A 22,359-nucleotide genomic window follows, 5' to 3' on the forward strand; every position below is an offset into this window, starting at 1 on the left:
AACTTTTGAAAGTTCTATTATCTAACATATACTTTTTCTAGGTAAATAATAAAACAGGGTCAAGTTTAATCAGTAGTAGTGTGGGGGGTGGGTACTTGTTCTTCTTAAATGCACTTTTACAACCCTGTTTATATTGTTTGCAGAGAGTATTCTAAGAACTAAGCCAACATGGAAATGAAGAAAGGAGATTCTACCAATAGGGATGACTGCAATTAGGGATATAGGCAAGAGGGGGGTAGAATTTATTGGAGAAAACTGGCAAAGGAACCAAGGTATTTGGGAGCAAATAACTAGAAAGGAGAAGCTAATAGAATGGGAAGAGGCCAAGGAATTATTTGGACTGCAGGTTAGGGATTGCCTTCCCCTATCAAGGATTGATATCAGAGTATAGACAAAGAGAAAGAAAAAGTGGGGTCCTAAACAAAAGACCAGCACTGGTAGAGTTTTTAGTAGAATGTAGAACAGAAGCTGCCATTAAAAAAGGAACAATTAGCAAAGCATACAACATACATACTCACACCCCCCGCTATTTAAATATACCAACTCCGAGATTGCAGTACAGTGCAGAAAAGGGAAATCTTCCCATTCTGCGCTGTATGGAGATCTCCGTTAAAACATTCGAACTTTCAAAAATTCGATCGTATGGTGTCGACCGTGTGACACTCGAACTTTTGAAAGTTCGATTATCTAATATAGACCGTATTTATATGACCTAGAAAGTAATAGATTTAATGATACTGTAAGTTCTTGTTGAAGTGTTTTCAGGTCATTATTACTAATTCTCTTTCTCCCCAGGGCTTTGTTTGGATCCAGTTTGCATCTTTTTCAATATAATCTGATTTGATTTCAGTATCTGAGGTTACCTGGATGCCACTAAGACAACGTATCCCCTTTGTGGAGCCAAACTGTTTTGCGTAGGATTTTGTAGATGTATCTATAATCTGTAGTGCATGAGAAAAAATGTTAGAATCTGTACACAGTTTATCAGTTTGTATGTCTTTATGCCTTCTACATTTTATGTATGTCTAACATGGTTTCCTATCATGCTCAATATCTTTATATAAATTTTCTATCAATTTTTTTCTTGATCTTGTCTTATACTATGTGTAAGTTTTGTCCAGCTCATTTATTGTAGTTTTCAAAGTTGTATTCAACTTTTTTTCTATTCGTTGTAATTTTTGTCTCTCATCTTAATCAAGTATGTCGTTCTCATGGAAATATATCCTCTTGACATTGCGTGCCTTGATCCTGATGTTAAACATTTGATTTTTTTTTTCATTCGCTTTCTTTTTCAACACTTTCCACATTCCTTCTGCAGTTTTCCACTGAATGCACCACTCCCAATTAGTTTTATGTAGTGACCGTTTTGCTTCCATATAATCTGTTAATCTTCTGTGCATTGTCTTGGATTTCAGTTTGGCAGAATTATCTAGAAACAAATGAACCTTTATAACATCGTGATCTCACTGCATGTCAATGGCGGTAGGTTTTTTTTACAATCTGAAGGAATGGCAAGAGGGTGTATTTGTCTGATACCTTGGCTTTTAGGGCCAATAATTATTTGATACGCATGACCAACTCTGTGGTTTTCATTCTTTCCAAACAAAGGCATGTGATAATATGACTGCAACTCTTTCTTTTCAAAGTTATGCTTCACAAGTGGCTAGGTATTCAGTTAAGTTTAGCTGTGATGCTGCTGCTTCATCTAGGATGGCTGGGTCAAGGTTGTCATTACAGTGTATTCTTGGCATAGGCTTCAATCCCTTCCAGAGGATGTAAAGGCAATGTTTTTGGATTCTCGTCAGGATACCTAGAATTTGTTTTGCTCTGCTGCAACACGTCTCTCTAAAGTATTGTAAAGCAAGAGTAAAGTCATTGAAGATTTTTCTCTCCCCTGTTCCTAAATACCAATGGAACTATCCCAGTAAAGCATGTCACTTTGTGTGTAAGCATCCTGAACAACCTTTAAAGAGTAAAAGATCATGCTAGAGGATTTTTTTCTGGGAGGGTCATGTTTCTAGAGTGCAAAAGTCTTCCTTTCAGGATAAGCCTGCTTCCATTTGACTACCTCCTCTTCTCTTCAGCCAGAGTGCTCTTACTCAAAAATTCTCTGTCCTTTCCTATTTAGCTGAAGATCGCAACAGACAAATGGGTTCTGTCTGTAATTCACAGTGGCTACTACATGCTGTGGAAGTCCCTTCCTTCCCAAGTATGCCTCAGGCTTCTTATTTGGCTTAGTTCCACCTCCAGTTTAGGACCTTGTGGCTCAAGGTCCTCGTAAGCCAGCACCTCCTTGCCAGAGGGGTAAAAGTATTTACTTTAAGATAATTTTGATTCACAAGAAGGAGAGTTCTTGGAGGCCCATTCTAGACATCTCTTTTTTTCAACACTTTTCCGAAAGTTCCCTCTTTCAAAATGTTGACTCTTCAGTCTTTATTTCTTATCCTATGCTTCTGCCTCAAATCTTCCTGTTTTTTTCTGGATCTGAAGGATGCCTGTCTCTGTATTCCTGTTCACCCTCTCTTCAGGAAGTTTTTCAGTTCTTTGTTCTTCTTTATATTATCAATTCTCTGCTTTGCCATTTGGTCTTTCTACATTCCCTTGGGTATTTACCAAATGCCTAGCCCCTGTCATAGCCTTTTGCAGACTTCATGACATTTAGATTTGTACTTGGATGGCCTTCTGATTCAAGCTTCTTCTCAGCAGGCAGTTCTATGGGACATAGAATTCACAATGTTGCTTCACATTGTAGGCTTCGCTCTCAGTATAAAGTCGGTTCCGACATCTTCTCAGGACCAGGGTTTCTTGGGTTGCAGGATTTAAACTTACTGTAACCGTTTTTCTTCTCCCACCCAAGGGTTCTCTTTTTGACAGCTTTCTTCAAGTCCCTTCTGTCTTTGCAAGAGACCTCATCAAGCGAGTTTCTAATGGCCCTGGAGTGTACATGGCATCCACTGTCCCAGTGGTTCCCTTTGCCAGACTGCATATGAAGTTCTTTGGGTGTCTGAAGAGAGTTTAACTTCAACATAGTCATCCCCTGGACTTCGATGTTTTTATGTTGCCTTGCCTAAGGAAGGAATTTCTTTGGTGGATCAATCCGATATCTCTGAATCCAGGTTATCCCTTTCTGGCATCTCAGCCAACTCGGGAGTATTTTACAGATGCTTTATACCTAATATGGGAAGGCTTTCTTCATCATCAGGGTTCAGGGTGCCTGGTCTCCTCAGGTGGTGAAAGAAATGAAATGAAAGCCACGATCCTGTCTCTTTAGGCTGTGCATTATTACCAGTCTACAACTCCTCTCAGGGTCTTTATGGTCAACACCAGTGTTGTGGTACATGAACAAATAAGTGGGGATGAAGTCTTACTGCCTTTGCAGACTGGCCGTCGTAACATGGAACATTACCATACACTATCAGTTGTTTTTTTCAAGCAGTCTACATTCCCCCACAAAACAGTGTAGTGACAGACTGAGTAGATCCTTGCCAGATCCTCATGAGTAGATTTTACGCAGAGTGGTTTTCCTGGACATTGTTTATTTGTGGGGTACTCCTCAAGTGGATTTTTTTGCCTCCAATCAGAGCAGAGAAATCCCTAAGCTCTTCTCCAGAGTGCCAAGTCCTCTGACTTGGAAATTGGACACCATGTCTTTTTCTTGGAGATGGATGTTACTGTATGGTCCCCCCCCCCCTTCGTGTGTTGCCAGAGGTCCTACATAATAAGCCCAAAGACTTAATGGTGACTCCCTTTTGGCCCAGACAGCATTGGTTCCCCCCTCTTCGTGTGTTGCCAGAGGTCCTACATAATAAGCCCAAAGTCTTAATGGTGACTCCCTTTTGGCCCAGACAGCATGGTTCTCCTTTTTCCCCTGGCAAGGGACAGCCATCACAAGTTACCCCCAAGGATTGCTCTACTCACACAGGGCTGTCTGATTCACCCTCTTCTCACCCTGCAGTTCACCTTCTGGGTGATAGGGTTTTAATTCCGTTTTAGACACCATTTTTCTGAGGACATACTTTGGGTTTTGCAAGAATACCCACTAGTAGAAAATCTTATGTTGGTAATTGGAAAAGATTTTGTTATTGGTATCTCAGAACTGAATAGGACCCTCTTTTGGTGGGTATTCCTACTATTCTGTGTAGTTTGTGTGAGTTGCTCAGTTCTGATCTGGCAAAATCTTTTGTTAAACCTCATTTGTCAGCCATTTATATCTCTCTGCCTCTGGATCCACCGCTTTCTTCTAGATTTGAGGTTGTGTAGCACCTACAAACCCTCCTGGACATGGGCAGTTAGTACTAAATACAGTACTGGGTATTGACTTGGAGTATCAATGGTATTACATTGGGTTGAAATGATCTCTGGGTTGATAGCTTAGTAACCTGCTGTGATCCTATACAGTTTCTAAAAGGCATCCTTCATGTTAGGCCTCCAAGAAAACCCATTCCTCCTCCATTGGTCCTTTACTATGTTCTTGAGAAACTATCCCAACCACCTTCTGAACCAGCAGCTACTTCCACTTTGAAATTGTTTACTTGAAAGACTGTCTTGTTGGTGGCTCTGACTTCTTCCAAAAGAGTCTCTAAACTTCAGGCTCTTATGATTGTTCCTCCTTTTCTAGCTTTCCAGAGTTACACTGTCCTAGAACCAATCCTTCTTTTATGTATATGGTTGTTAATGTGTCTGAGTTAGACCATCCACCTTCCTTCCTTCCTTTCTCCTCAAATTAGCAGTGAGAGGATTCTCCATTCTTTGGATTTGCATAGACAGCTCAGTTACTATTGAGATAAGACTAAAGATACCAGGAAATCCGAGCAACTTTTTGTTTCTTTTTAGGGCGATAAATTGGGCTTGGCAGTTTCCAAACAAACTATTTCTTCTTGGATTTCTAAAGCCATTTCCTTTTGTTTTTCATTGCAAACAACTCATTCTACTGGGATAGATGCCTCTTCTGAATCTTTTTTAAGGGTCTTGATGCTAGATCCATTTTGGAATCTGCTACTCGGTCTTTCTTCTGTGCATACCTTTGCTGAGCACTACAGGTCAGATGTATTTAAGGGCCAGAGCACAGTTTGATAAGTCCATCCTGCATGTTTTTTGGAGGGTTCCTCAGTTCTTTCCTCCTCTCTCTTTACTGTAGCTTTAGTACTCTCCCTATAGTAAGTAACACTGCAGCAGTGACAAAGGAAAAATAGTACTGTTTAAGAACTTGCTATAACAGTAGATGTCCTACTTGTCACTTTTTTAGTATTCTGTCCCTCTCTCCTTCCCTCTGTGGGGGGTTTCTCCTTTTCTCTGGCTGAAAGGACTTCTGTCAATTCAGTTTTGAGGGTTTGATACTCGTATATCACTTTTTTATGTGTACTCAGGAAATAGGACATATGTCTGACATATGAGTGTGGAAGGGCCCATGCTTTGGCATGATGGCCGGACGCAAGGCTGCCCTTGGCAGGATATCCTTATAGTAAGGAATACTGTAACAGTGACACGTAGGACATTTACAGTTATAGTAAGTTATTACACAACTGTACTTTCTAGCAGACGAGCTGAGGAGGACTAAGACAGACCCACTCCCTGTGAATGGAGTGTGTACCCAAGGGTCTTTCAGGAATTTATCCAGCTGTGGAGAGCACTTCAAGTAGATCTGTTTACCTCCATTCACAGCAGACAGTTAAATTCTGTTCTAGGATTCTGTTCACAAAGACCTAGAAGACAGGTGCCTTTCCATTCCCATGGATGGGGATGTTCCTATATGCTTTTCCACCCTTTTCTATGATAACCAGATTTGTTAAGATTCATAAGGACTCTCTAGTGAAGACACTGGTAATTACCTTTTGGCCCAGGCAAGAGTGGTTTTCCTTTCTTAAATGGGACGAGCAATTAATAACATGTTTCCTCTCAGGATGGACTTGCTCGCACAGAAGAGCAGTTATTTGATACTCCCCAACCTTCAATTTCTTCCAACACACACACTGCGTTTAGTCACCTGCTGAGGACAATGTGCCAGCAGATTTTAAAGGAGGCTAGGAAACCTGCTACTAGAAAATAATATTTGACTAAATGGAAGAGATTTTTTTAGTTTGTGCTAAAGCAAGTACCATGATTATTTTAAGGCCCAGATGCATCTGGATCTACAGTATTTCTTTGAGTTATCTTGTGGCCATTCTTACTCGCCTACCAAGATTCACCTCAGCTAGCTCTGATTTTTTTGCCCGGGGCTCCCCCTTTTTCTACCTTGCCTCAAGTCTCACAATTTATGAATGGGGTTTTACATATCCATCTACCTGAAGGGCAGGTGGCTTTTTCTTGGGATCTTAATTTTGTACTAGAGAAATTTATACTTTTTTCTTTTGAATCTGCTCAAGAGGCTGATTTGACGTTTTTAACTTGGAAAGCAGTGTTATTCATAACTCTGAGTTTTGCGAGAAGTGTATTTGAGTTACAAGCTGTCAGGATGCTTCAGCCCGATCTCATCTTCACAGAGGCAGGGTAACTTTGAGACCAAACCCTTCCTTTATGCCTAAAGTGAGTTCAGAGTTTACTTTGAATCAGGCTATTTATCTCCATTTTCTATCCAGGAAAAAAAAAATAGGGGAGAAAAAATTCTACACACTCTGGATGTCCACGTGCTACTCCGATACTACATTGACAGGACAAACACCTTCAGGAATTATAATACAACCCATGTCAAAACACTGTTTCAAAATGTCCGTCTCATGCCATTGCTTTTTGTTACCATATGAAGACACTTTACCAGGGCTTTGACTACTTTTGTGGTTTTTTGGAAAGGATTGGACTCCAGAAATATACTAGATACAGCAACTTTGTCATCTCTGCACATATTTACCAAGCACTGCAAACTAAATACTTTGTCCAGAGCAGGCTTTGTTAGGGTTTTTCTTCAGAGGTTTCTGGACTCTGATCTTGCTTTCTCCTTCCTACGTTTCATTCTAAGCTCTCATGTTCATCCCTTTTAACTTGTAGAGCTGCAACAGTGATCTAGTGATGCATTTAGGACAGTTGTATAAGTAAACTTATAACTGTAGAGTTTTTGAATAGATCACTGTTGCAGTAGGATAAACCTCCCTCCATCATTCTTTGTTGTTTTTCAAGGCAAGGTGTGTGTTTTTTACTTTCTTCTCTTGATGCATACTATCTTGCAGGGCTGTATCCTTTCTTGTTCTTAGGCAGGAAGACTCTTGAGATTTTGGTGCCTTTGCCACTAACTATACTACTGTCCTCAGGTAGTACAGCAGTTAGGGCATGTGGAAGGTGCCCTAAAGCTTTGGAAGTTGGCCAGTCATCCAGTTCTTGGCAGAAAATGTCCCATACAGCTTAGGCTACTGTAACAGTGATCTATTCAAACATGTACTGTTATGGTAAGTTTACTTGCACAACTGTACCTTCCTCTTAGTCCATACTTTGCATTCTCTTGCGTTACCTCAGCAGCATTGATCATATCCTCTTAGACTTCAGCATTACATATCACTAGGTTTTTCAGTCTTTGTTTTATTTGTATTTTTTTAACAGGAACACTGATCACATTAACCTTTTTGAGACTATGCACGGTAGGTAATGTCTGGTCAAATAACTTGCTGAGACACAATTGGATGAGGGGATCAAACCCAGGACTGCTTGAAGCAGCATGTTAACTTATAGCTTTAGTCCTCTGTTAAGCATAGCAAGCACAGCAGATCAAAACATTGTTCAACAGAGACCTAGTCAGACTTGAAAGTTGTTTCATATCCACACATATATCATTTTTTAAGACAAATGTCATCTTCATGCCATGTTATACCTATATACTCGGTGATACTAAAATGAACTGGAATTCTATTAACTCTGAAACCCCCGTCCCACATAATTAACCTGTACAACTTCTCCCAATTAATACAATCTCCAAAACGACCAAATAAAGATGTTACCATCATTGACTGGATCCTAACAACTCACCCAAACCTTACCACCAAAGCCGAAACATTACCTGATCCTCTCAGTGATCACCTACCAGCCTTCGCTGACTGTCTCCCATCTCCACTGCATAAAGAACACCACTACATCCAAGCCCGCAACCTGTCCTCTTGCAACCCTCTAACTTTCTCTGAATGCTTAAAGCATACTGACTGGTCCCCTCTAAAAACCCTTCCTCTAGATGATGCCGTTTCCTACTTTAACCACTCATTCCTAACCCTTCTCAATCAGCAAGCCCACCCTCGAACCAAACTATCAAAACCAATCCCTGCCCATGGTCATCAAAAGATACTAAACTAGCCTTGCACCAAAGGGGCAAAAAATGGAAACTGTATCAAGAACATAAAAACCCTAATACCCTCCTAGAGTATAAGCAACTACAAAACTCTGCAAAAAAACTAATAATTAAAGACTGCAAAGCCCATTACTCCAAACTCCAGTCCTTGCACACTATAAATCCCCAAAAATTCTGGGACTCCGTCTCATCCATGCTGCATCCTGACAACAAAGAAAACCCCTGCCCCAGACTCCAACCTTGAAACAGCCAGCCAGTCAGTTCAACTCATTCTTCATAGACTGCATAGCTGAACTATCAGCCTCCTTCCAACCCCCTCCTCCACCACCACCCCCTCCTGCCCCAACCACCGCCCCAATCATCAACCTTCCTCCACATCTTTCTGCCTCAAGCCCATCCCCACAAATAATATAAAAAGACTTCTCAAACTCAAACCCTGTCGCAATGTACCCAACAACCTTCCATCCACTTTCCTCAAACAATCTGCACACAGCATTGCCTATCCCATCTCTGTTCTTATAAATAAATCCATACAAGAGTCATACGTCCCTTCTATCTGGCGCCATGCTTACATCAGCCCCTTCCACAAAGGTTTCAGAAATACTGATACCACCAACTTCAGGCTTATTGCCATCCTTTCTCTCCTTTAAAATACTAGAGAAATCACTACAAGCACAACTCATGGCACACCTAACACAAACAGTCTCCTCTCCTCTACCCAACACGGCTTCCACCCTGGCCACAGCACCATGACTACTCTTCTTTCTGTTCTTGAAACCATAAACCTCGAACACGACTCAGGCAAGTTTGTATCCACACTATTCCTAGATCTGTCGAAGGCCTTTGAACCATCTCACACACCCTCCTTATATCCTACCTCTCTCCCACCACCATCGCCAGGTTTTCCAGCTACTTGTCCAATCGCCAACAAGCTGTCTAATGGAAAACTTCAGCCTCCCTCTTCCTTCCCACACCCACAGGTGTCCCACAAGATTTTGTGCATGGCCCTCTTCTCTTCAACCTGTTCATTAACAGCTTTCACCAATCCATCCCAGACTCATCTATAATCCAATATGCAGATGACTCAACAGTCATCTGCTCAGCCTTCTCCCCCTATGAGCTCCTAGCAAAAACACAACTATTCTTCTCCAAAACAGAAACCTGGATCCAGTCTAACCATCTGGCACTAAATGCAAATAAAACCAAACTAATGTTTTTTTTCCCCTACCAAAAACTCCATTGACAAATCCACATTCACCATACAGAGCCAAAACAACACCTTCTTTGAAAAAGTTCCCAACACCATGCTTCTTGGCATCATCATTGATGAAGAACTAAAATTTGACACCCATATCCACTCCTCAGTCAATCGGCCGCGGTGGTACAGCGGTTAACGTTGTCGCTTCACAGCAAGAGGTTCTCCCATTCGATTCTCGGCTGGAGCTTCTTCTGTGTGGAGTTTACATGTCCTCCCAGTGGCTGAGTGACACACAAAGGCATGCAGGTAGGTGCATGTGTGAATGGGTGTGCTTTCTTTGAAGGTTGGGCATTGAGCTGGCAACTCGGCACCATAAAAATCCACTGCCAATTATTAGCGGACCGGAGTTCCACTGTGGTGACCCCTAACCGGGAAAAACCAAATGACAAGAGATCCGCTCCTGGGTCAAGAAAACCCACCAAAAGTTAGGTCTTCTCTACAGGCACTTCCTAAGCCCCTATACCCGTCAAATTCTTGCATCCACCTTCCTACTCCCATCCCTTATGTATTGTGCCCCTCTTTTCACCAATCTCCATCTTGGCCTTCAGTCCAAACTTGAATCCTGCTACCACAAGATCTCCAAATTGGCAACCAATTCAAAAAATTCATCCCACCACTGCCACTCCCAACTTACCCTCAACTGGCTTGAACTACCCAACTACCTCAGTTACCTACAACTCACCATTGCCCACAAGCACATCTTTAAACCTGCCAACAGCCCAGCTCTCACTACTTCCGTAAAACCTTACATTCCCAACCGGTCACTCCGATTCAAAAAACAAAATCTCCTTCAGGTCCATAAATCTGCATGACCTCCTGGCCATGTACTGCTGTCCCACTCCTTAGCTAAACAGTGGAACTCTCTCCCCACACACCTACGCAACCTGTCTAACCATACAACTTTCAAGTCTCAGCTACTCTCTCATCTTTCTTCCAAATGGGAATGCCCTTGCCACGCTCCAACTTAAACCCTCCCCTCATTCCACCTTGCACTGACTCATCCAACTACCTCTACTATTACTTCATCCCACCCAAAACAATCCCACCCCTACCAAAAGCCAATTTTCTCTCTAATATCTATTGTACTATACTCTCCAATCTCAAATATACTATTACCCTCTCCATGCATAATATTTTCCTAACCTACTAATGGCTAGTAGCTATGTATTTTGAAATGTTAAACCTACAATTGAATTTATAACAAAAATATTCACTTTATGTAAATGCTGAAATTTCTGTATTGAATTATGTCTTTTCATTTTTGTGACATTGTGACAAGCCAATTGCAGATATCATGGAGCATATCTGTAAATGTTTAATTAGCTGTATGAACTATGTCATTTTGTAACATGTGAAATGTAGCTTGCAATTATTGTGGAGTTTTCTCCCCGGGCCCCCACTGAAAACAGGTGCTTCTTGGCCTAGTGGACTTCCCCAGTCATCAAACTTAAATAAGTGTTCTTTGTTCTGGTTTACTGAAACACTGAGCAAAAGCTTCTCTCTCTCTCCAGATCCAATGCCCTGCTTTATCCAACATCCTGCCCCCTTACATCCCTAGCCGATCATTGAGATCAGAAGACCAAAACCTAATCTCCATTCACAGACCAAAACATTCTGCTGGCCAGCTACTACTGTCCTACTCTCTTGGCAAAAAATGGAACTCTCTGCCTCCTTCACTTAGGACTATACCTAACACGGAATTTTTCAAGACCCAACTCCACTCATACCTATCATACAAATGGAAATGTTCTTGCTTTCACCCTACATAAATTACCCTCTCTCATATCTGCTCTCTGATTTCATTTCTAACCCCCAAAATGTCTAAGCTACCTCTCAGTTGACTGTACAAAGGAAAACATTGCACAAAAAAAAAAAAAAAAAAATTCTAGATCATTTTTAGAACATTTTTTTCTTTAGAATCTTTTAGATTGTTTTAAGAACATTTTTAGAACTTTAAAACATTTTAGTTTGTTGCACTGTTCTTACTGTGTATAATTAATATGAGACACTTCTATTGTACTTCTATTATATTTTTATCTTTCATTTGTAACCTTGATTGTACTGCCTTTGGAGCTTTTCTCCCGGGGCCTCCACTGAAAATGGGTACCTCGTGGCCCAGTGGACTTCCCCGGTAATCAAACTGAAATAAATAAGTAAATAATAAAAAAAAAATCAGACTACTTTATTTCCAGTACTTTGCTATTTCACATAATCTTAACCTTTCCATCCTTGTATTGTATGTAACTAAAAGTCAAGATGATGCTCAACTAATCAGTCTCAGGAATACACTGCCTATCTCGCCCCCAAAACTAGGCTTGTCATTTCTAAAGGCGTACTCCCTCCCAAGCTAGGTTGTCAGATAAAAAAAAAAATACTAAACTTTTAAGATTTGTTCTTTTCATGTCAAATGAGTAACACACTGTCTCTATACAGAATGTAGACTGGTTCCCTGTTAAAGAAATAAGGGTCTTGGCCATTAATCTACTAATTTTCCATCTCCTTCACCTAATTTCTTGCCCTTCATTTGTAGCCACTTTGATCTGTAAAATTACAAGAAATATGCAGTCTGCTATCAATGGTACAATTAATCTCTTCTGTCCAAAAACTCACCCTAAACTGGATGAAACAGCATCACTTGGAACTACTTCTTGGGCTCTCTCTTCAGTAACTTCACCTGTTTAACGCAGCAGCTGCTGCTTTATCATAAGAAATGAGTCGTATACCAGTGCTGCATCTCTGTTTTCATCATTGATTCATCCAAGCTCATATCAGATCACAAAAGATCTAAAAAATAGTAATGTTGCAGAAGCTGAATTAGATACTCAAAGCAATGTGTATTCAAGTTGGAGACTAGTCTTCCTGCACTCCCACACCCCACCGTTACTTTATTATTCTGTCTCTCCAGGCTCACTTCATGTTGAAAGTTTTTACTGGGTTTCTATCATGTCATCGAACTTTTACAAGTTCGAACCACATATGGTCAAGACCATATGTTCGAATTTGTAAAAATTCGAGCGTGTGGATGGAAATCTCCATAGGCGGAGGTTTCCATTCACTTCAATGTGGTGCGATCTCAGATTTGGTATATTTAAGTAGCGGGGGGTGTGGGGGGTGCGCAGGGGGGCTTACAACCCTGCTTACAACAGTTTATTTTGTTGTCCGTTGTGGGTTTTTTTTTTTTAGATAGTCAAAGTTATGTAACTTCCAACATAATAGTTCGACCATTAGGTGGTCCAAGTTACGTAACTTTGACTGTGATATAGACCCGTTTTTACTCCCTAATTGGTTGATTCCTCTCTGTCACTGTGTTTGTGTGCTGCCTGATTGAAGCATAGATTACACAGGCATGTACAAGCGAAAGCATCTCATTTGTACATATCTAAAACAGCAGTGATAGGTGCAACTGACAGCTTGATCTGACTTGCTTGTTCAACTCTAATGCGAGCTTAGTTGATCTAAGGCTAGTGATGCCAAATTGATATTAGTTTCCATGTCCGGTTTCACAACTGCTGCTGTAACAAGATTAGTCCATTTTTTAAGTCATCACTAAGACAGTGCCAGATACACATGCATTGATGTAAAAGAAAACAAACCATTGCAACATTTCTTCATACACTATATACATTTCCTTTTTCACATTGCATAAATTGTTCAGTTTGTTCCTTCCTTTAAACCTTATTCCTCCTCTTAAGCATTATTGCGCATATATTGTACCCATAGAATCCATTTACGTCTATGTAATTTGCTCTTTCCTTTTTCTAAGGATCCCACCACTGGTTCTTTTCTATCCTTTACAGTATTCAGTACTTCAGTTACAGTTGGTTTAGATTTTGATTTCCATTTTCTAGTAATTTTTTTTTTGGCAGCCAGTAATAAGCTTAGCAAGTATTTACTGTGTCTAGGTAATTCAGAACCTATGTTCCTGCTCAAAAGAATAAGTTTCTTAGTCATAGTTTGCTCCCTAACATTTCTGACAAACGCTCTAAGGAATTTTTAAAATCTGCCAGCTTGTTGCATTCCCAGAACACATATTCCCAGATGCATCTCTTTCCCATCACAAACAAGAAAACAGTTCCAAGCAAAAAATCTTACACCTTCTGGACTTTGTTGCATACTAGGACTGTCTAACCCATCCCTTACCTGGTTTCTCAGTTACCTGTCAAATAGGCAGCAAGTTGTAAAATGACAGCAGGAACTCTTCTTTCCTACCATGTAAGGTTGAAGTACCCCAGAGATCAATCCTAGGGCCCTCTCCTCTTTAACATCTTTATTAAACTCCACGCAGCCTCCAGAGAAGCAGCCTAAGTCCAATACACAGATGATGCCACTTGTTTGCTCAGCAACAATACTAATTAGCCACCAGGTCATCGCTCAGCAAGCATTCCTTTCAATAAAATTATGCTATCAGACTCTGGCTTACTTGTAAATGCAAAAAAAGTCAAAACTAATGCTTTTTTACCCCCAGATGTTACTCTGAACATAAGTAAACATTCCATCTTGTATCAGCAAATAACAAAAAAACTTGAAACGGTACCACAAAATGAAACCACTAGTCTTACTTGATGGCTGTCTTAGATGTGACCAACACATACTTCAAGCCATAACGAAAACCCACCGTAAACTGGGCTCCCTCTACATGGACAAAAACTTTCTCATGAATAACACTAGAGAATCTGTAGCTAAAACCTACTCTCTTCCCACCTATACACACCTCCTATCTTTACAAATCGTAAGATCACCTTAACAGCAAACTTAGACTCAAGCTATTACAAAATAGCAAAATTTGCTGTTAATACTTCCCAGTCACAAATCACTGCAAAGTCCTAAAAGACCTAAATTGGCTAGAACTACCACAATGCCTAAGCTACTTCCAGCTATATGTCAAGATAAATGTCCATATCTGCAAAATTTACTGCAATCTTGCATGACTAACTAGAACCCTAAGATCGAACAATAAATCCTTCCTAGTCACAACCAAATATAATAAATCTGCTTGCGCCTACTTATACTCCCACCACATCAGCAAGCTTTGGAACTCCTTGCCACTTGGTCTGAAATTTACACACACATGCACACATGCACACACACACACACACACACACACACACACACACGCACACGCACAGACATTTTCAAAGTGATTCTAAAACATCTCAGCAATAACTGGCTGTACTCCTGCACTATTCCCTGATAATCCCATAGGACATGCTACCTATATACCCAGCTTGATTATAAACCATCTCTTCATCCATCAAAACCCAACCCTAAACACCCCTTTTCCGCCCTCTCCCTTTGCTTCATACATCCTCAGTTCTCTTCTCCTGAAACCCTCTCTAGCAATAAATCCTCTCACCTTACCTTTTTCCTCCGTACAGTTTATATCATTCATCTTTGCTGTCACATCTATGGTCTGCCCACCACCACCATACCTACCCACTTTTAAACGCATACCAATTCTATTATTCTCTTCACCTCATCACTACTCTCCAGTCTCTTTATCTGCTCTCCCACCCCCTTCTTTTTCACTTCTCAGTAAATACTGTTTTCCTACTTAAAACAGCATTTTATACTATTGCTGACCTAACAATCACTGCATTGACATGTTAGCAAACAAAACTCACACATGCTAACGCTACCTCCTTCAACCAATCATAAAATGTTTGTGAGAATGTTTTAAGGTGTACCTATGCACCTCCATGCAAATAACCTGTGAATTATAGAATCTACTTAAAACGTGGTATCTAACCTTACTGTAAACTTTAATGTACCCTGTACTCTTTATATGACTCTGTCTTATGTTTGCATTCACAAATACTATGCACACAAAATGCTAATCTCTGTAACAACCTGTTAATTTAATTTGCAAGTATTTTGTGAAATGTTTTCTATTTTGATTTTATCTCCAGTCTCAGATTTATGTATAATTGCTTTTGGAGCTTTTCTTCCCAGGCCTCTGCTGAAAAAGGGGTTTTCTAGTTGGACTTTTCCCAGAAAATGAGGATATAAACTTGGGAGTCCTATAGATGTCTGTCCATTATACCCAGTAAATTGCTTTTCAAGTGTCTCTTCCCAATCCTGTCTAACCACTGGATTTATTCTTACGGTTATGTAATATTTTATATGCCTTACTAATTATCCCTTTTTGAACAGCAGCTTCTGTTCTTGACTCCACTAAAAGTTCCATCAGAGCCGGTGTTTCACTTTCACTTCCCTATCCCTTACTCTTTGCCTGTATTCTGCTATCAATCCCTGGTATGACAGGAAGTCTCCAACTTGCAGTTCAAATGCAAGACTGGACAGTCTTGTGCCCAGTGCATCACCAAGACAGTCCTATATCTTCTCCAAGACCCAAGTATATGACCATCTCTGTTTCTTCAGTGGTAACTTGGCAGTGCCTGGTTGCCCTTGCTAATCTCCTCTCATGCCTTTTACCATATTTGACTGCTTTTCATTTGCTGGATTTTGACTGTCTTAACTCCTCCTTCCTTTAGTCATATTTCTGTTTCAGGCTTAAAATACTGAACAGAAAAACTTGCATTTAAATAAGCACAAGTCCATAAGTCTTTCAGCTACATTTCAGAGGCAATTTAAAAATAGGTTATTGTGCCTGTGGAGCCCTTATAGTATGCTACAGATGTTACTGCTGTTAGCCTTTTCTTTGGAGTAGGGTAGTATCTGAAGTATTATATTAAAGTATAGGTAAATAGTGTAATTACTATAGCTAGAATAGGAACTTCATTCATAACTGTATACATTTATTGTACTTGAGACATTCTTTACTTATGGTGAAAATGCCGCTTTTGTTATACTCCATTTAGGTTTATTGACTTGGTGTCTTTTGACCCAGCTTGTGGCTATCAGGGTCCTTTTGGAATCGCTCTTTAACCATTTAATGAATGAACAGACAGTAAAATAAATGTCAGTTTGTTAGACAAAAAGTTAAAAAAGAAAAAACAAGAATCAAGAGACTATATTTTTGTATGAGAGAAGATGAAGCAAATTGGGTTCAATTCAAATTATAATAAAGTGGTGATGTTTTTCTGTTTTAGGTTCCTGTTGAAAGAAAGAGAAGGTATATTGCTATCCGTAAAGAAGCAAGAGATGCTGGAGCTGGAGATTTTGGTGAGCATCATTGAGTATATTTATCTTGACGTTTCTTATGCATTTTACAGCAATGCCTATCCTGTACAGTTATTTTTAATGCTCATGTGTTTTCCTGTTTACTAGGGTATGCTGCAAATCGGAGAGATTAAAGGAAGTTAGTGATTGATGCAATTATCCTGTGGAGTTTGACTGGTATATTTGTAGCTTTTGAATTCCTTCGGACAAGATTCCTTCTTTAGATTTTCTTTCTGTGTGGTACTTCAGAAATGAGTTGCTTTACAAATTTTGCTTTATTTTTATACTTTTAATTTTCTTGTAGTTACAACACTTACTTTGCAAAAGCCCTAAACTTAATAGTTTTAGTCCCTGTTGCACCTTTTTTTCAAAAGCTTTCTTTCTTCCTTGTATTAATTAAAAGAGGTGCTTGGATTCAGTGCCAAAAGAAAATGAGTGTATGAGCCCCCCACTTGTATGAAATGCTAGTACAGCCACCTGTTATCAGTGTAGGATAATCAGTGCCCTGTTCTTTTTACTTGCATTGTTCACCTCCACTCTGTATCTTGGGATGGCACAAACATTTAATACAGGAATGTTGGGAGTTAATTAGTCGTAAACATGCAGAACAAGAAAAAACATGAAGTACAGTACAAGTCCACACTCTTAAGACCAGTAGGTATGACTTCCATTCAGTCTCTGCTGTTCCTTACACAGGGTTGGCTTTCAGAGTCTGTGTCCTTTCAAAATCCATTAGATGTTTAGGGAAAAGCTGCTTCTTGGCGCCCATAAGGAAGCTGTTGGCAACGTATCTTTCCTCAAATTCAAAATGTATTGATAGTGCTTTTTAGAGGTATAAATATGTTCGACTCCTGTATCCCATTTTTTTCCTTGTACTGTTTTACCCCTTTTTTCTTTTTTCTTCATTGACCATGCATTTGAGCCTACGTTGACACCCTAGGTCTCTTTCCATCAATGGTAGTAGACTTTGAAATTATTTTGTTTGAGGAATTACTTGAGTGCATGTGTGAGAATTTTGCAATAAGAAGGCTGGTGGTTATATTAGATAAGATCCATGAACATTAGTATCAAAGATGCATATTTACCGTCTGACATTGGCTGCATGGTCTGTACCCCATCCCTTCTCAATGCAGGCCTGAATACCTACATTGAACATTTTCTCAGATCTTTGTACCTTGCCCCCCCCATTTCCTTTGTGTGCAGTTATTGCTGTCACTCATTGTAGTCTAGAATGACAGTTTTTCCCCTTCCCATTTGTCTAAGGTTACTGAGATGGAGGGCTTTGAAGTTCTTTCAACTAAAGGTGTCAAGCAAGTTGAATTATTTTAATGCATCAAATCCAGTCCCTAGAAACAGTCCTGTGGAGAAGTTCTTGAGATTATAAGATACTCTGGGTTGATCAGTGTTTCCTGTCCTCCTCTGAAGAAGTGTGTGAATGTTTACATAGATCAAGAGCATATTTAATATTGTGCCTGTCTTACTTCCCCAAACTTTTTCTGCCAATCCTGAGTATGCCATTTTTGCAGCCTGAAATTGCCCTGAGTCTAGGTTTCTTGTCCATAATGCATATTTGTGTAGGCCTGTTGAAGCTTTTCACACTTTCTTAATTCACCCATCACAGTATACAGTTTCCTTCACCACCACTGACAGGGAATTATGCATTCTAGACCAATATGAGAGGATGATGAACCTGCTACACACTATAGCTTAACTTCTCAGAGTTATCCTCAAAAGGCCCATTTATTTACTCCACTGGTATCTTGGACAGTAAAATTACTTGGCAGCATATTTTTCTCACCCTTGAAAGTAAATTTTGGTCAAATGTAAATTGGTTTCCATTGATGTAACCAACATAGTTATAGCCCGAAAGGATCTCAATTCAAAATGTAGCTTGATTCTGTCTGTCTCATCTCAATAAATAGCCTTTAAACTTGGATGCCTCCTTTTGGAGTAAGGTTTTATTTTAACAGGACATATGCAGTCCTCTATGTAAACTACAGCAGTGTTTCAGCTTTCTTTTCTGCCATTCAAGATCTCTGTTCCTGCATTTCCTTTGGACAGTATAGGGATCTAACATTAGCACACGAAAACTGTTAACACACCTAGTTAGGCAACAGAAAATTGAAAAGGGTGTAGACAAACTTAGGAAGGCTCTGACTAGAAAGATAACATAGACCCAATATAGGTATTAAAGATATTTTAGGAATTCCGTAAAATCTGTATAAAGCAGAGGAATGGGGAAACCAAGAGAAGGCACACATGAAAGTACTTATGGAAGGACTTCCAAGACGGCTGTACACTGAGTAACATCTTGTTTCTAGCTGTCCCAGTGTGAAAACAGAAACTCAGCAGAGAAGGCCAGTAGACTTGTGTTTATAGGCAAATTTCAGTAACTGGCTTGTAAGTGCACTGCCTGGATGCCAGGAATGAAGAAATAGAGAAGACCTGGAAAAAAATCAGCTACAAAGACCGAGGAAGAAATATTGACTGGGGAAAGTTCTGCAGCTGTTCTGCAAAAAGCAATACAGCCTTCAGACGTGACTTCCAGTAACTTGCAGTAAGATATAAGATTGCATACAAACCTGGTTAAAATAAACAAAACATTGATAGCATATATCAACACAAACAAAAGGCTGGAAAAAATGGAAGGCGCTTTAAATAGATATTCAGATGAGATGATAAAGCTGCAAAAATCAGAGGTCAAAATGAATAAAAGGCTGGCTGAAAGAGACTGCTCATGACGAGATGTTTCAAAAAATAATAGAATTAGAGGACAGGGCACATGGGAAAAACCTGAGATTTTCAGCTATATCAGAGAAGCTGGAAGGAACAGACTGCATTAATTTTATGAAAACAGAAATAAGCAACTGGACTGGTATTCCAGTAGGAGGAGTTAGTTGAAAGGGCACATCGTGTGTATGCTCCAAACATAGCTATAAGAAAGCAACCTAGACCTTTAAATGTAAAGATGCAATCCTACCAGCAGGAGTTGATTCTGACAAAATATTAAAAGTGGGAGACAGGAGAGTGTTTGTGGAAAATGCTGACTCACTGTACACCAGGCATAAGAAGAGTAAATTCACGCCACTATTCAGGGAATGTCAAAAGGCTGGTGTGAGATTCAAACTGCTGTATCCAGCTGTCTTTAAAGTATTCTTTCCTGGAGGGACAGTCATTGTTTCCTGAAGTGCATACTAAAGAGGAAATACAAGTTTGTCCAACAAAAAGTGAGCTGTGAAACAGGAGAGTCTGCTTTTTGTTCTTCAGATAAGAAAGACCACAGAGACCGTACCTGTGAAACCTTATCCAGTATTTCAAAAGAAAATGTTAGCGCGGAGAAGAGTAAGAGAGTTGACTAGAAGAATCAAGAGTACATTGGAATGAAGCAGAGACAGGATTTGGGCGATGGAGAAGAACAGTAATAAAACCAGTAACTCAGCATGGGATTACAATGTAATAATTATATTTGTGAAATATGACAGAACAAGAAAATCTGGAAATATTCGTCTTTTTCTTGGATTTGTGAAAGACTCGTATATGCCCTACTTCATGCCGTTAATGTTCGGAAAATGCTTTGGGGAGAAACCTAAATGTAAGTAAAGAAAACATTTTATTTTCTTAGTAGTACTGAATTTATGGTGCGTGATTTTCTTTACATGGTATTTTTAAGTGTAATGAGGATTGTAAATGGGTGCTTTTTCTTTTTCTCCCCTTTTCTCTTTCTTTTACAGTTTTAAGAAATCTAGGCAATGCAGTGTAAAAAAAATACCTGGTTAAAAAGTCATGACAAAGTTAAAATTAATGTGCTTTTTTGCTTCTTGCATGGGGGAAAATGACTGTATTAAGGACCTTAGATTGATTAGTTTTAAGAGAGAGCAAGTAAATCAGAGTACTGAATATTGTGAGGCTCTTTTTTTAGCAAATGCATGTATACTTATTAGTAATTCTGCAGCTGGTCTTCATGTTTCTGTTGAAATCTGATAGAGAAACTGGCTGTCTGGTCCTCATGTCTCCCTGGAGACAATCTGATAAAGTGAAACTGAGGCAGTCTGGTGGAAGAGGGGATTGGTTGAGAGAAGAAAAAAAGAAGAGAAATTGGCTAGCATATAATGTTCTCTGAAAGCAGCCAGGGGTTTTCCGAGTTGGGTGGGCTTTAAAGATAAGAAAAAAAACAATTAGATTTGAAGTAAAGTTTTCTCAGTTTTTTTTAAATGCAGTGGAGATAATAATATAAACATGTGCTTCTGTTTTTTTTCTCTCTTAATCTGTCTTTTCTTTGTTCAGTTTTAAGAAATATAGGCACTGCAGTGTAAAAAACAGGGAGACAGGAGAAGTGAAGAAGAGAGGAAAGGTCTAGTTAAGAGAGTATGACAAAAGAAAAATCAGTGGGCTTTTTCCCGTGCTTGCATAGGGAAATGACTGAGTTAAGATACCAGGCGGTATCCAGTAACACATTTATTAGAAAGCTTGTAAATGAAAAAGAATGTTGAATATTATAAGGCTTTTTTTGTGGTAAACAAGGTTCCTTTAGCAGTTTTGTGTCTGGTTTGCATGTCACTAGAAGACAGTTTGATAGCGAAATTGCTTGGAGAAAGTGTTTACTGAAAGCATTAGTGTTTTCTCAGCTGGGAGAGCTATAAAGATAGACAAAATCAAATAGCACTTATTAATAGCACAGGCTGTACCATGCATCTCAGTATGACTAACCTTTCTTTTTGGTTAACTCTATCCTGTCTGTGTGGCTATGCACTTAGAACTTTTGTTCTTATTAGAACGCAAAAATGTCTATTTTAAGATGTACGTAGTTTTGTAGCAGTGTTAAGTTAATGGGTTTTGGGGGGGCTGTGGTGGTTTGTTCTGTTTGAGAGCTTTCAAAACAAAACAAAAAAGTTATATAAGATGTGGCATAGGCTGAAATGGATATGACAAGAATCAACTGTATAAAGACCAACCTGCCAAACAGTATATGCATGTAACATAAATGACAGAACTAGATATTTCACAAAAAAGCAGTTGTACATAAAAGGTGGTAATAACTATATAAGAAAATGATCCTTTCTGCAATGTTTTTCAATCTGAATGTTCTTGCAGGTAAATATAAAAAAGAAAGAGTAGTGAACTAAATTAAAAAATGTAGAGTGCAAATAGCTATGCTACAGGAGACACACTTAGAAAAACTGAACATGAATTTGATAAAGGTTTTCAGAATGGTTATTCAGCAGAATATCTGGGGCAAAGAAAAAGAGGAGTACTTACATTAATAGAAAGAGGAGCTCCAATAGTGACGAAAGAGGAAAAAAAATGAGAGAAGATGTATAGTACTTGGGGGCTACTGGCAAGGGAGGAGGATTATACTGGCATGCATTTACATTCAACCTAAAACTGCTATAATGTAACTTAAGAATATTCTGGGAGAAATAATCAGCTTTGAGCAAGGAATATTACTTACAGGTGGAGATTGGCATTTGGTTTGCAACAGAGAAGATGTGTCTGGGGGCCAAGAAGGGAAAATATTAGAAAGGAGGGTAGATTTTTGAAGAATTTTATGAATTTGGCATGAAAGATGTCAATTCAGTACTAGGAGTTTGGAGTGAATTTATATATTCTCTAACATACAAAAACTGGGCTAGGCTAGGTAGAGTTTATATTTCACAGGAACATGTGCATTTAATTGAAAGTCTTGAAACTCACCCAATAACTATTTCAGATCATGCACCAA

General features: G+C 39.4%; 1 protein-coding gene across 1 annotated transcript in view; it reads left to right on the forward strand.

Annotated features, from left to right (window-relative positions):
- PRKDC (protein kinase, DNA-activated, catalytic subunit) overlaps positions 1-22,359 on the forward strand; it is a 4,917,417-nt gene that overhangs the window by 3,088,940 nt on the left and 1,806,118 nt on the right. Inside the window, exon 40 of the mRNA XM_044065724.1 lies at positions 16,571-16,643. Within this exon, the coding sequence (XP_043921659.1) occupies positions 16,571-16,643 (73 nt within the window). The remainder of the gene's footprint in view (positions 1-16,570; positions 16,644-22,359) is intronic.

This window comes from Protopterus annectens, chromosome 3.part0 (genome assembly GCF_019279795.1).
Source record: "Protopterus annectens isolate FY-2018-M chromosome 3.part0, PAN1.0, whole genome shotgun sequence".
Lineage (NCBI taxonomy): Eukaryota > Metazoa > Chordata > Ceratodontiformes > Protopteridae > Protopterus > Protopterus annectens.